A 15,659-nucleotide genomic window follows, 5' to 3' on the forward strand; every position below is an offset into this window, starting at 1 on the left:
TCCCTGCAGTGATGCTAGTTACACAGTTGAATTACATACATTGTTAAATGTTAAGACATAAAATATTAGACTTGGAGACAAACGTTGTCATTGACAAGCAGATCTGTTTGGAAAAAATCAGAGACACCGTCTTTGTTTCTTTAAAGCTAAGTCCTATTGTCATTATCACAGAGACAAGACATATTTCCATGATCAGTTTAACTTTCTTACCTTACTGAGATGATATTTTGCTTGCTTCCCCCCAAAATTTTTCAACAGTATATTTCAGTAAATGGCAGAATGAAAAAGCCATATATCAATAGCAAGCTACATAACTTTTGGATTATATAATAACAAAATTCTATCCGTAACTTTTATTTTAGGTTTATACATGTTTTGGAAAGTATGCAAGTATCTTATGTTACAATATCTGGCACAATTTATTAGGCCATAGTGTATTTTATGTTGTTAATTCCGTGAGACGCCACATGAGGGCACACTTACACCAGGATATCACTTCTTCTTCGATTGAGGGTTAATCTTAACATACACGCACGAACTAGTTAACTTGTTAGCTAGCTACATCATTGTAGCCACAGATAGCCTACCTGTCAGCCCATAAATCTTTAGCGACATGCTGTGAAAGCAATATCAATAAAAGTGTGTCAAAGAGATCGGCAGGAGGGGAGGGACGTGGGAGGAGGATCCCACAGTTTAACTTTGAGGGAGGTTGAACCGCCTTTAAAAAGCGGAGTGTGTTTGTGTGTTTGTGGATGTCTGCCGTGAATCAGTAGAGTTCACTGAACCGTCGCGTGGAGACATTTCCGCCCACAAGAAAGATGGCGGCTCCCTTGCTGGAGAGTCTGTCGGAGTCCTTAGGTTCCCCGGAGCCAGCGGTTCGACTCATTTTGTCTATTTTAATAGGTGAGTTTCGTCTCACGAGGGAGTTGCGGGTGATTCTGGTAGCTAGCCGAGCTGACATCCCGGTGACAGGTTTGAGTGCCGGGCTGCTCTCATTGCTGTTCAAGTCCACTGCTAACACAACGCTCAGTCAGGTACTAACTGTGACACAGCTACAGCTCGCAAACCAGCTGTTTACTACTGTTTAGCTAGCTCAATAATTATCCTTCTAAGTCAACGACGGGCTTCCCCGAACCGACAGACGGATTTCCAGAAAGCTTGTGAATAAATGGCACACACCCTTGAATTACTAACTGTGTTTCCTTTAAACCATCACTAAAGGCTAAGTTGTGGCAGGCGTGAACACGGTCTCGTGTGGTGAAGGGATGTGGCTGGTTTGTGTGATGTGTCGTGCCAAATATTGTCAACCGTCAGAAACTCCCCAGTTTAAGTTCAGTAATTTTCCAGTTGTTGGGTTATCTGGCAAACTCGACATTTAGGTGTAGAGAGCTTGGTAGTTTTAAAATGAAGACTACAAAAACACGCCCTCCTACGTTTGGATGACATCGTTTGTGGGCTGTAGGATGAACGTTAGCTTAAATGTATGAGGCTGGTGGAAATAATAGCACCAATGTTGGGGAATGGGGGTGCTTTGACATGAAGAATGGGCACAGGCTGCCAAAATATGTCCCCCAGCCCCTCCATTATCCACTCGGTTGAGTAGAGAGGAGACAAACTGACGGGGTTATCCATATTGGAACAAGGCCGCGATTAACTGTGACTTTATCCAAAAGTACACAAGGTTCCAACTTAATCTGAAGACCTGCTGTTTTGTTACAGGCTGTAATATGTGGTACTAGTTAAGAGCTTCAGGGTCGGCATGTCAGAGGTGTGTGTGTGCGTGTGCGTGTGGGCGCGCGGTGGGGGAGGGCGTCCTACATGCTGTCCTCGCTGAACTTTGTTCTGACACATGGACACGTCTGTGCTCCTCTCACCGACAATACAACCAATACAACTGACTGATCGTGGCCGTTTCTGTCAGTCTTTGATTGGCTAATGCCTGAAAGCCTCCAGCCCGCCCTGTTGCATGTTCCTTATTCCAGTCTTGCCTCATGTTGTCTTGCATAATGTTGTAGACATTGAAGTGAGCGCTTTGCAGAGCGGGGCCGAAAATATCACGTGGTTTTTGCCAGCCTCCTCCCCTATACATAGGCTGACATTGTTTAGGCTTTGGTTTGCCAGCTGCTTTGCGAGAGCAGCTACATTATACTGCACCGTGTGAAACCTGATATTTGATACTCGATCCATAGCTGTACTATTTGTGAAGAATCTGCTGAAAATACACCAAAACAACTACAAATCAATTTCAAAAGAAGCTTCCACAACTCTGCATACAAGTAACTCAGATGACAAGTCCTGTAGCTGCTCTGTGATTGGCTCTTTGGATAGCAAAAGTTTTTAAGGATAAGACTTGTGTAATTGTACATGTCTCTAATGTCTCATGAAAACAACAACAACAACAATGCATCCATCTGTCAGTAATTTTGGACTCCCCTACTCTGTGGCCTCTTTAAAAAAAAACAAAAACTGTGTAGTTTCACAAGCAAACAGTACACCAGCAGGAGTAAGAAGTGTACTCTCAGCTGAATATGGATATTCTAGTACTAATATGCACCAGTGAATACTTATGGCTGCAGGGTGGTTCATGTTGGATCGCCTCAACACAAACTACAGTGCCCCCTTTCATTGATACTCAAGAACATGTCAGCCGGTGCAGCGGTGTGGCCCAGTGATGTGTGTTTTAGTGTTTGGACAGCAATGGAGGAAGAGGTTCAAGCAGGCTGTGGCCACACCAGTAATACTGGTTGGATCAGGTCGTTGTTTGGGTCGGTATTTTTGTTGACAGTAAGAAACATATCCTTTAAGCTAACCCCGTAGAGGCAGATGGAAACTTGAACCTTTTTTTACATTAAATATCAAATGAAGCACCTTTTTTTTTTGTGTTAAGCTGTGTCTAAGTTGCTGCAGTGCGTGTGAATATGATGTCTCCTCATTCATATCCACTAATTATAGACCTTTGCTCGATCCAGGAAAGACGAGAGTGCAGGGATCCAGTCAAAAAGATTTGTTTCAACTGCTTGGCTGTCACATTATGCTGTAGATCATATTCACCATCTCAGTTTATGTTTTCCAAGTAGTCATAACTCAATAATCACATCATAATTTGAATAATAAATATGATTTAGCGATTTGAAGCCGTCACATTTCATTAATCTTCATGTATCATATGTCAGTAAAATGTGAGCAGGAACAGGTCAGACTGAGCCGGTTGGCCTTCTGAGAAAAGAACTTTTACCACAATCCCAGGGAGTGTTTGTCCTTCCCGCAGTCGTCCTTACGGCAGTTATCTTTCTCCTTGAGGTGCCAGGTTTGCAGCAGGACATACATACCAATGCTGCTAATGTGCCACCGTGTGTGTGCTTGTTTTTCTGCATTTGTGGGTTCCCAACACCAGAAGCTCTCTGATGGTACGGGGACCAAAATGCTGGCCCCTGTAACTCAAATCATCACATTTTGGAGTGAAGCCTTGGTCTGTGTCTGTGTGATGTCTCCACAAGTGATTGAATCAAACATGTGTGATGAATGTTTTAACCACAAGGTCAGCGTTGTTAATATCAGGAGGTGTTAACAAAAGCCGACTGAGCTGATATGAAGACATGCACAGCAGCTCTGTTAATGTATTCCTCTCCTCTCTGTCTGCCCTGCAGGGTATCCCTGTGCTCTGGTGTACCGGCGCTTCTTGTTCTACCAGCCTGCCACGGTTGTGCACTTGTTCCACGCCTTCTCTGGACTGGCTCTAGCAGTGTTCAACTTTGGTGAGGCGATGTGTTATTATTCAGCTTTATAAAAAAAATGACAGCATTATTTATGAACGTAGTTGTGTCCATTACCATATGTCACTTTTACGTGGTCTATGTATTGGTTTGTTAGGACGTGTGTCAGGCCCCCTTTAAAGCTGCCCTGTTGAATTTTCTTGAAAACACAATATCATTGTAACGTCATGATTTAAAGTACATGGTTATATTACTTAAAAAATTAATTACGTGTGTGACTAAACGTAGCTTCTGCTAAGTGAATCTTTTTGAAAGGTACTTAATGGTCCAACATGGAGCATTTCTGTGTTAAAATTTTTAAAAATATATAAACCCGTTTTGTTGAGCTGTGTACTTACATTTCCCAAATATTTCCCACAAACTCAAGAGAAATCCCTAATTTTTTTCCAGGTAACGATGGTCCTGTCGATGGCGTCATAACCCCTGTTTACCCCTGTTTTTTTTTTTAATCATGCGGATGAATCATCAACTCTCGTTGAGTCATTTCTGGGTTAATAAGGAAGTAGATGTTCTCTTTGTAGATGTGCTCTGTAGTGAACTGTGCCAGCAGGTTTGACAAGGGAGATTTATATCTAAGTGTTATTTTTTGCTTGTCACCCTGACTCTTCCTGTGGCTTCACACACAATGCATTGAGTACACTGGAGGCAGCAAGTCACAGTTCTTTGCATCATCAGTTAATTTGCTGATTCATCATTAAGAGCCCAAGGTGGTGGTTTCAGATCGGCAAAGCCCAAAGATATTCAGTTTCGAGCTGCAAAAAAGATTCATTTTCCAAGCAAAAATGTTAAACATTCACTTGTTCCAGCTTCTGTCTTTTTCCTTTTCTCTGTGTAGCTTAACCATTAATTGCAGCCCTTTATGTCATTGAATGTACGATCACAGCAAAGAAAAGCAGCAGATTTGAGAAGTTAGAACCACTGATTTCTTTTTGTGACATTTGTTGATCAAAATTGTATCACAATTGTTTTGGATCAATTTCCTGTCGAACAACTATGGCGACTAATTGCTTCAGCTCTGCAGAAGAGTAAACTTAAATTTTCCTAACTGACAACAACAGTAAGAAGTGCTCCTGCAGATAGGATGGTTGGATGGATGGGTGGACGGGTGGATGGAGCTCGCAGGAGTAAACACAATCTGCTAACACTGATCTCTCTGTCTTTCCTTTATTCTGTTGTGGCTGCACTTGGATTTTACAGCAGGTCTGTTATCTTTCTCCTTCTGGATTACTTTGATTTCTTCCAACCCTCTTTGAAAGCACATTTTGAGTCACATGTGTGTCCTGGATTTGTCTTGTCGTCCTTTCTCCATCTCTGCTGATACTGAACTGTGCAGGAAAAATGCTGTGGTCATGTCCAGTCCTACATGTCACACTTGACTGCACTCACGATCATCCCCATCCCCCCCCTCTGTCCGTCTCTCTCCCAGGCGCTCAGATCTATCACTCCGCAGTATGCATCCTTGTCCAGTTCCTGATGCTGAGGCTCATGGGAAGGACGGTGACAACTGTCCTGAGCAGCTTTACCTTTCAAATGGTGAGGCGTCCGAGCGTTTCTTCTCCCCGTGCGTCCAGGCGTTCTCTATAGCATTAGCTCCCTTTTTTCCCCACTGTCAGACAGTTACTGCAGTGGTGCAGATACTGCCCACCAGTTTTTCTGCACAGTCTAACGTCTGATTTCTGCATCTGCATTCTGCCACTTCCTTTAGTTGCTTTGTCAGTGCCTACGTACTGTTTGTCCCATGTATTAAAAGGGGTCGCTTATAAACAAGGCCAATAATCTAACGATGTAGTCACACGCTTCCCATGGGAAAGCTGGAGCCTTTATTTTTGCATGACCTTCCGTTTATTGCTCATACTTTAAGATATACAGCAGTGAAACCCAGTGTTTGAAGAGAAACGTGCTCACTTCAGATTTCCGTGGTTTTTAACAGCACGTTTCCTGTGAATGCTTTTGCAGATTTCCTTGTTTTCATTCTTTTCTCCTGAGGTTTTTTCTGTCACGTCAAGCTGCGATTAACGTCTGATAATGCACAGGTTTGTCCACTGCATATCTTACAATCCCCTCATTCTGTCTCCCTGCAGTTATACCTGCTGGCAGGGTATTACTATACAGCGACAGGGGAGTATGACATCAAATGGACGATGCCTCATTGCGTCCTTACACTCAAACTTGTTGGTGAGTCGACTCGCTCTCCTCACACTCCTCTGTTTTCAAGCAGATGTTCTCTCATTGTGTTTGATTTGGTATCTTTCTGTTGCTGTTGTTGTTGCAATCTCCCTCTGAACTCTAGTGAACCATTAACATGCTGATAAACTGCTGACGTGGCCTTTGCATGCTTTGAGGTGTTCACTCAAGTGATCATGACAGCATTACTCACCCTAACATAGTTTCTGACACCAGTTGCATTTTCTGATTGCAGGTTTGTCATTTGATTACTATGACGGCGGGAAGGAACCAGTGAGTTGGTTGATCTCTCTTGCTTTCGCCTGCTTGATAGTTCGTCAGTATGCTGATGTCATCGTGTTGTTTGTTTGAGTTTTGCACATTCTGTTACTTCCTGTCATTGTCATCTGTCGCTTCTTTTTTTCATTCTGTCCTATGTGAAAGAGCGGTGGAGGAGACTTTTGATTGAAAGAATATTAAGTAGTTTTGACCGCCAACAAGTCGATGATCACCGTGTGAAGATTCATAGCAAGAAGCAGCCAGTCGGTTACTAAATACAAGAGTAAAGTCATCTTAGTAAATAATAAGTAAATGTGGAAATGTTCGGTCTTCAATGTAACAATGGATCAAACGAAGACCAATTATCCCCCGGTGCTCTGAGTCAGTCAGGACAGACTCCAGTCAGCTAAGAAGGCCACTAGCTGCACGGCTAGCTGAGCTAACGGCAGCTTGTAACTGCAGCTAAACATAGCTACAGCAAAGGGAACTGTGGGCAGCGGTTACTGTGATGATATGCTGAACTGTTTGTTTGGAGCGACCTTATCTTACACAGTCTGCCTTTAACTGGTCGATAAACAGATGAAACATGTCAGCTCTGTGCACACACATTATATTCCAATAGTTGTGTAGAAGAATAAGTGAATAGCTATGCTGATGAGGAAGCATTACCATAAATCAACAGTGTGTGGGAGCAGATTTTTATTAATTTGACTCGAACAGCAGTGATAACATATTAGACGCCACCACATCAGTGTTTTATTGCAGAGCAAACAACCCCAACTTAGAGCTTAGAGGAAAGTTATCTGACACACAGGAGAGCTCAAAACCAGTGTGAAACTAAACCAACCCAAAAAACCTGATAACAGGACCACGACCAACCCAAAGCAACGCAGAATTCAGCACAAGAAAAGTATGTTTCTATTTGCCCTTTAAAGGATCTGTGGAGGAGAAGATTATATATGGAAAAATATCTAACAGGACACAACAAAGGGCAGAGAAATGCCAGCAGAAGGTTAAAATAGGGGTAGGTGATCCGGATGAAATGGTCCACCATGGTACGTGTAATATCGCGACATCAGTCTGTATAATGAGGCAGCAAATGTTTATGGAAATTCAATTGAGAAACTATAACTAGATGCCGTGTGAGTGACTATTTTTGGCTAATCCAATACCGGATTCCTCGAAATGATGTTACTTTATCACATTCATGCAAAAAAAAAGAAAAAAGAAAAAAAAAGGAAATCCAATAATACCATAATCCAGTCTGACTCATTGATTTGCAGCATTACCCACAATACAAGCATTTCAAAGAATACAACCAGCGACGTTTAAGAGCTAGCTGCGACAGTATAAACAGTATAGTAAAATCTCTTGACTTGACAGTTTCCGCTGGCAGCCGAAGCCCCATCAAGGTGTGTGTCAGTCACTTGTTTCCTGGCTTCCCTCCACCAGTTTACGGCTCATTTCGTTAACTCTGTCTGTTGAGTAGCTCTTCCCATTCTTTCACTCAGCTCATGTACAGTATGCTTGGTTGCTTGTGACAGCTGTGAGTCGTCCCCTCTGTTTATTTCACGTTTATGCTAATGAGTGTTTATGCTGTGCTTTTCGTTCTGTTTTAACTTTTTATCTGTTTAAAAATGTATGCGTCCGCTCTCATCTGGTTAATATTAACATCGATTCAAGGGCAGTCCTCTGTGCACAGTTTGCAGCCTGCAGCTAAATGCCAGTATTTAGCGCAGTCATATTGAGTTTGTGGTCAGAAGATTATGATCAAATTCTGAAAGAATCCTTTGTAAATAGACTTCATCTACATGCTTTTAAAACGACTTCTCTGTCCTCTTCTGTGCTCTTCCTCCGTTCCCTTCTTCTTCCTTTCATGTCGCTCTTCTCCTCTTTTCTTTCTCTCCTCTTTTCTTCACACATCCTTAAACTCCAGTCTCTGCTGAGTGCAGAACAGAGGAAAGCAGCCCTGTCATCTGTGCCCTCTCTGCTCGAAGTGTGCGGCTTTTCCTACTTCTATGGAGGCTTCCTGGTGGGGCCCCAGTTTACGATGCGCACCTACCAGAGGCTGGTGGCAAGGGAGCTCACCGACTGCCCTGGACAGCCTCCAAACAGGTTAAAGAGCGAGAAAATGATGAGCGATGAAAAGAAAAACGAGCTGAAAGATTATCTTAATTTTATCTCTGTAGAGCAAGCCAACTATCCAGTGTCACAGCCGTGTAGTTAATGTAATTACCTTCCCTTCTCCCATCCTCATTTTGTTCCTTTCTCCTCCAGTATTATACCAGCTATGAAGAGGTTCGCTCTAGGTTTTCTCTGCCTGGTGACATATGCAACATTTAGCCCCTATTTCCCAGACAGCTACTACTTAACAGATGAGTATGAGGTGAGAACAAAATGTTCACAAGCCACCACTGTGCATGCTTTCGTTTTCAGTGTTCAGTGGTTATCTTGCTCACTGTCTGAAATGTAAAACTATGTCCTTTCCACAGGCTCAGCCCTTCTGGTATCGCTGCGTGTTTATTCTGCTTTGGGCTAAAATCAGTTTGTATAAATACGTCAGCTGCTGGCTTATAGCGGTAAGTCCCCTCTCGGCCTGCAATATTTGCATGAAATTTGTTTGGAAAAAATGTTGTGCCTTGGTGGCAAACCGCTAACAGTCTGCCGATTTGCTTCCCAAAATCAGCCTCATTTGTAGGAAGGTGTATTTACATACAGTCTCTAGCTTAACACTTGTTGTGACAGAGCAGGAACAGTAGGACACTTCCTTTAGAGAGTTTGCATACGCTCATACATGCATGATTACTTTTTTCATGGTGCATCCGAATCATCTCAGGTCGACGGGTTCCAGTGTATCAGGTTCTTCTGGCATGATCTTGCATGAACAAATAATGAGAACGATGTGTGTTCTGTGTGTTACAGGAGGGTGTATGTATATTAGCTGGACTAGGCTACAATGGCGTAGTAGATGGAAAGCACCAGTGGGACGCTTGTGCCAATATGAAGGTGTGGCTCTTTGAAACCACGCCGCTTTTTGGAGGAACCATTTCCTCTTTCAACATCAACACAAACGCTTGGGCTGCCAGGTCAGTGTCGAGCCACAGATATGTGATGTCCTCTGGCGTGTATTTCAGCACTTTGCTGTAAAAGTTAAATATTTGCTTAGATGATAACAGTGAAGAGGGCAATGAGAGTTGAATCCAATGCGCATGTGTTGCAACGCCTCGCAGAGACGGGGTAGCCCGGTATCACACGCCAAAGCCTTTCTTCACCGATTGTTTTAACACTGCAGGAATCATCACAGGGAGGGAGCGGACATCCTCAGAGGGGTTTAAAAGTTTCACTTTTCAAACAATTAAAGGCAGTTTTCCAGCAGGAGCATGTGACATCATTTGATGATGACCACAGCGAGCAAAGCAATTTATTGAACATACAGTTTATTACATGGTCCATTTCAGCTGAATGCATTAGCTACCTAAGCCCACTTTACTTTCTATTATCCAAAATTGCATGAGACACAGAGAGTGGAGGAGGGGGAGTGACATCTTTTCACAATGCGAGTAAAAAGTCTCTCAAGTAACCAATAAGAACTTCACTTACAGGTAAGATTGTATTATATAAGCAGCTGGTGGAAGGAAGATAAAATACAGACACTGAAAGGGTATTTTTAAACCTGGGCCTGATTTATTTATCTATTTTTATTTATTTATTTATTTATTTTTTTACATATTTTTGGATCTAAATTACTAATAGTTACAAAAACCTTTGGAATCGGTCCAGTAGATCTCCTCAGCCGGCAGCCACCAAATGGGCTACAATGGCTGCGATATAATCCTTGGGGACTACTACGCCCATCAAAGTAAATCCACTTGGAAGTGCTTTTTTTTTTTTTTTTTGCCACTGACAGACTCAGATTGTTATTAACAGCCACAGTTCAGATCCAAACTAACCCTTTCAAACACCAAAGTCACACAATGACACAAATAAACCGATGGAGGAAGCAGTAGAGCAGCAACTCCCATGTGGTGGCTTTGAACAGAGCAATATAATGGCTCTTTCTGATTAAACAAAAAGGATCTTACTCTTTTAGAAAAAGGCCCATCTCGATAAGGACCCTTTCTATAACGTTGTCAGACACTTAGAATAACAATCTGAAGAATGTCAGTCGCAAAAATACTTTTAGTGGACGCACCTTGACAGAAGCATTTGCCCCCAGGGATTATGTTGCCATTCCAGCCTTTTTCACGGCTGCTGGCTGAGGCAATTTACTGGACCAATATCTAAAACTTTCTCTATCTATCAGTCGTTTAGACCCCAATATATGTAAAGAAAATTGGGCCCAGCCTTAGAAATACCAAAATTACCCTTTAAAATGCTCCCATTGTTTGACCTACAAAGAAAACTATATTTATAGCCCCATATGTGCCACTTCGGAGTTATGATTCTCTCAGCACGCGTTTAAGCAGTTTAGCATTAAATGGGTTAAGTTTGATATTGTGTTTTTCTAAGCCCTCGTCCTCTGGAAGCCTGACTGGGTAGAACTATTAACATGCAGGCTTTTTATGAGGCTTTCAAATTCATACGACATAGAAACCAGAGTGAATCAGAGAGCCTTGACTAATTAGTATGAGGAAGACAATGTTTGATATATGGAGAGGCTCCTGAAGGAGTCGGTGTGCGTCAAACACACTGGCTTCATCTGAAATACTGTTTATAGCCGTTCCAAGTGGACACATTCAGCGGCGGGGTGAAAAGTCAGCCGTCAGCCGTTAATTGTACTCTGAATGCCTCAAAGGCATTCAGAGCTTTGCACTCGGTTGTACCTGCAAAAAACTGGCAGGAGTAGATGTGCGAAGCATGAAGAGGGAGATTGAGAGAGAAGTTCATGTCCTGCATACCGTCTCACCTCTGCACCTGGACAGCAGCTGTGCTGAGGGGGGCCGAGGAGCAGGGCTTTTAAAGCGTGGTACTCCGTGTACTTTGACTGGCCCTGCTCTCTGGAGTTAATGCTGCAGCTTGTTGCCAGTGTGCTGTAAGAGAGGGGAAAAGAAAAGAAAAAAAAAACACTGGCTCTGGGATTGAAAGCATAATGTGTGTGCACTTGTCTAAGGTATTATAACAGAGTCTGGACCAGCACTGAATTGATGAATACCCTTGGAGAGGATGCAAAGTTGTTGAAATGTTTTAATATAACCTCAGTTGCTATGCAACAACAACTTTCAGGTAAATGAGTACTTGCCATGTAGGCAGCGAACGCTGATGCATTAAGCATTTCTGACTGTTCTTATCCATTTTTTTTAGTCAGAAAGAGATGATCCATAACTCCATCATTACTCACTTTGCTTTTTTTTGTTTTTGTTTTTGTTTTTTTTTTAAGAAATGTCTTCAAGCGGTTGAAGTTCCTGGGCAACAAGACCCTGTCTCACATAGCCACACTCCTCTTTCTGACCATTTGGCACGGCCTTCACTCCGGATACATCCTGTGCTTCTCCATGGAGTTCTTCATCATCACCGTGGAGAGACAGGTATGCTGCAGGCACACTGTGGGGATGAGTTACCTAAAGACAATTATGTGCAGGAAGCTCAAACCATCTGGGTATTTATTTCAGTAGGTGGTAAATTTGTTATTGTTTTGTGCTTATTTTCTCAATAAGCGTTATCTCTGTGCTCTGTCTGCATCACATAAACCCTTTGTTTACTTTATAACAAGAGACAGTCTCTTCTTATTAAATAGCATAACGCTGATGATCAATTGCACCTCAGTGTTGAATGTGCTTGTAATTAAATATTGACTGCAGTTTATTATACATCCATTCTTTTATTGTAATACTAAAACCGCTATGGAATGTGTGTGTGTGTGTGTGTGTGTGTGTGTGTGTGTGTGTGTGTGTGTGTGTGTGTGTGAGACAGGCCCTGGCACTAGTGAAGGACAGTCCCTCGCTGACGAAGCTGGCCAACAGCGCGCTCTACCCTCTCATCTATGTAGTCCAGCAGTTTATCCACTGGCTCTTCATGGGCTACCCCTTAGTGCCATTCTGCCTCTTCACCTATGACAAATGGCTCAAGGTAACTCACAAGCCTCAGAGGCCACACGGCTCATAGAACAAATATGGTTTCTCACACTTGTAAGCTTCAGGTATCAAAGTGCAGGTTTGAGGCAACAGAGAAGAGGACCCAAACGCAAACAGCACAGTTCAAATTACTGGTGGTTCAGACCGAAAACTGCGCTGTGTTGAGATAATACAGAGAGTGATGGTGTGTTGAAATACAATCCACGGGCCGGTTCCATTAAATCTGCAACATGGGAGCTTTGATTTGCAACATGAGATCATTTTGACATCTTTAACTAATCCAAACAAACAACATATTTGCCCAGTAGAATCTCAAATGTGTCTTATTTGCCACCATTTGCACTCTGCATGCAAGTCGTGCTCATAAGTCATCTCCAAAGGCCGAAATTTGACTTATAGATCCGTGAGTTACAAGGCTTATCAGATACCAAAACACGACACAGATACTACAAGAGAAGAAATAACATCATGACAGACCAAGTCAACTTTATTTATATGGCCCAAAGTCACAGATTTGCCTCGATGTTTTACAATCTGCACAGCATACGACACCCTGGACTGTTGATTCAAATAAGGAAAAACTTAATGGGGAAAAAGATGGAACAAACATCAGGAAGACCAACAGAGGAGGGATCCCCCTTCCATACGTACAATAATGTCAGGTGTACAAAATAGTAACTGTGAAATCACTGCTGTTAGTACGATGTACTTTGTCTGGTACAGTGAACATCATAAAGAAGGCGTTCATGTTACAGAGTAATCCAGCAGGATCGTGCACTTGATTGCACAATGCAGTGCTTTGTTCTTGTTTTTTTTTTTTGTGTTCTTGCCAGAATATTCTGTTGTGTCAGTGAAAATTAGGGGACTGCGGTTTTTCAGGGAAGCTGTCTTTCTGAACACGGCGTTAAGGGCGGCTCACTAGAAGAAATAATGGCATGGGAGTCTTAAACATGGCCGAAAGATAAACAGGCAGGTTTTCAGGAATGGGTGGAACTGTGTCAGATGAGCTACTAAGATGATCAGATTGGGAAAGAGGGTGGTATTTAAACACTGCGGGTTACTAAGGGACATGTGCGTCCTTATGAGGGATTGTGTAACAGCTCGGCAAAGAGCAGCCGGGTCAGGTGATCGACAAAGGCGGGAAGTGGTGGACAGGTGGGGCGGAGACAGAGCAGGTGTCATAGTAACATTAAGATTGACAAATGAGGATTTGACTTTGACTCTCGTGTCTCTTTTTCAGGTGTATTCGTCCGTCTATTTCTGTGGACACGTATTCTTCCTCGTAGCCTTTTTAATCATGCCATACCTCCGTAAGGTGCTGGTGCCTAAGAAAGAACGGAGCCAGATGAAGCAGGATTAAAACTCGGTACAAACACTTGGCATGGTAAGCGGCTCACTTTGAGACAATGGCGTTGTTTCAGAGACAAACACAGAAGCTGTGAGTAAATGTTTTTAGTGATAAAACATCCGTGTGTTTTCCTTCCAGGTCTGTCTGAGGCTAAATATCCACTGAAGTGAACTGTGACTCTCAAGGAGCAGAATGGGAAATATTTTAAGGCCTTTAGTAAAATATATATCTATGTATATATATATCATATGATATATATATATATATATGTCCATGTAAAAATAAATTTCTATATATTTTTGTGTTTTAAATGGAAGGGTGTTTTTATAAACATTCGGAGAAATGTTTACAGGAAATGACCATCGTGCCACATGAGGTAATTGTGAGCCAATCAGGGGCGCTTTCCTGTTTGTTTTTTCTCTCTTTCAAAGGAATGTGGGACTCGAACAACTTGAGAGACTTACATGCTGTCGACACAGAATTGCACTCACCAGTCACGGGTTCAGAGTCTGTCATTGGCTCCAATGTGTTTTTATTTTCTGTTTTTTTTTTTTATCTCTTTCATTCCTGTCTTATGTCTAGCACCCACATTTAGCAGCAGCAGCAAGTCTTCACGGGAGGTTTAAGCACAGGCCCATCGTATGAGGCTCTCTCTAATGTAATAATACAAAATGCATTCAGCTTTCTGCAAGAGACAGATAATGATAATAATACATTAATAATAATCAGGAGGGTTGTTTCTCGAAAATGGCTGCCAGTGGTTACACAAGCACTGTAAATCACACACTAACCCCCAATTCAAAATGGCCTTGTATTAATGAATGTTTTTACAGTACATTTGTTTTGGTTTTAATTTGATTTGTGATGAAAAAAAAAAAAAAACAAGACTTGATTTTATAGAGTTTTAACAGCTTTTATGAAAAAGAAGATTTTGTAGCTTTGGATAAGATTTCACGAGACAAATTTGCATTGTTCTGCCTTTCCTCGTTTGATGTTGCTGTATTTTTCTTTTCCTCCTTGCCGTGTATCCTCTTCCTCCTCTGTTCAGTCGACACGGCTCCTCCGCCGGCCTCGACTCGAGCCCGGGCCTCCGCTCTGAAACACTCAGACGTCAAAGTGGAACATTTCAGAGGGGGACTTGCACACTGCCCAACTGTACATTCACTACAGTTATTGGTTCTGTTTAATCCCACATTAGCTCTGATCTCCATGAATATGCTGTCTTTAAATTGTGGAACGGTCTCATTTTGAACTGGAAGCAAAACAGACAAAACCAAATTGAGGAAAAGAAATCCGCCTTTGTGTCTCCACCCAGGCCTGAACATCAGGTGGAGGTGTGAAGTAGAAGCGTCCCATCCCGCTGTGGGGATGCCGCCTTCTTTAATTTGATTTGATCTTTTTCTTGGGAGGGCTGGATTGTCTGATCCGTGGCGTGCTGGAGGAAGGCCCAGCACTGACGCTGCTGCCACCCCTCTCGCTGATGCTGACACACACGGAGTGGACGAACCTCACTGTAGCAACAGCCCAGATTTTAGTAATATTTATACATGACATGGAGATTATTAATTGATGTGAATTGCTATTTCAAGAGACTACTTTTTTGCCTTATTCCTACCAAATGTACAAAGGAAAAAAACACTTGGGCTGGAGGGGGAGGGGGGGGGGGTTGATTTTCAAATACAGTTTTATAATGTTCATTAAAATGCTGCATTTCAAGCAAGGACTCTGTAGTCATTATATGTGTGTGTGTGTGTGTATGTGTGTGTGAGACAGGAGCACAGGGCAAAAGGGGGTGATATGACGTCATTTTGCGGTCTGCTTTAAGGGGAGGTTTGAGCGGTGGGAAATATGGCAATTCATATTCTTTTTTTTTTTAAAAAAAGTGTCAAGTGTGTCAGTCATCAGGCAGGTCCCGAGCTGAAAAGTAACGTGATGTGATGAATTGCTGTGTTGAGGTCTGAGTCACTCTCAATGTGCAGCCAAAAAAAAAAAAACAGCCAGAGCAGCAGTCTGGTACAGAGGAGG

At 42.5% G+C, this 15,659-nt stretch overlaps 1 protein-coding gene across 2 annotated transcripts; it reads left to right on the top strand.

Moving 5' to 3' along the window:
* The first annotated feature begins 721 nt into the window (after positions 1 to 721).
* lpcat3 (lysophosphatidylcholine acyltransferase 3) lies at positions 722 to 15,306 on the top strand. 2 transcript variants are annotated; one of them, XM_076737968.1, is made up of 13 exons: positions 722 to 903; positions 3,648 to 3,755; positions 5,197 to 5,306; positions 5,855 to 5,948; positions 6,193 to 6,230; positions 8,152 to 8,330; positions 8,493 to 8,601; positions 8,708 to 8,794; positions 9,138 to 9,301; positions 11,593 to 11,740; positions 12,126 to 12,281; positions 13,527 to 13,670; positions 13,773 to 15,306. In XM_076737968.1, the coding sequence occupies exons 1-12, from the start codon at positions 819 to 821 to the stop codon at positions 13,644 to 13,646; spliced, it is 1,398 nt and encodes a 465-aa protein (XP_076594083.1). In that variant the 5' UTR covers positions 722 to 818; the 3' UTR covers positions 13,647 to 13,670; positions 13,773 to 15,306. The 2 variants fall into 2 exon arrangements, with proteins under 2 accessions (XP_076594083.1, XP_076594084.1); XM_076737969.1 differs by having other exon boundaries at positions 723 to 903; positions 5,200 to 5,306.
* Positions 15,307 to 15,659: the final 353 nt, after the last annotated feature.

Source organism: Chaetodon auriga, chromosome 8, assembly GCF_051107435.1.
Source record: "Chaetodon auriga isolate fChaAug3 chromosome 8, fChaAug3.hap1, whole genome shotgun sequence".
Classification (NCBI taxonomy): domain Eukaryota; kingdom Metazoa; phylum Chordata; class Actinopteri; order Chaetodontiformes; family Chaetodontidae; genus Chaetodon; species Chaetodon auriga.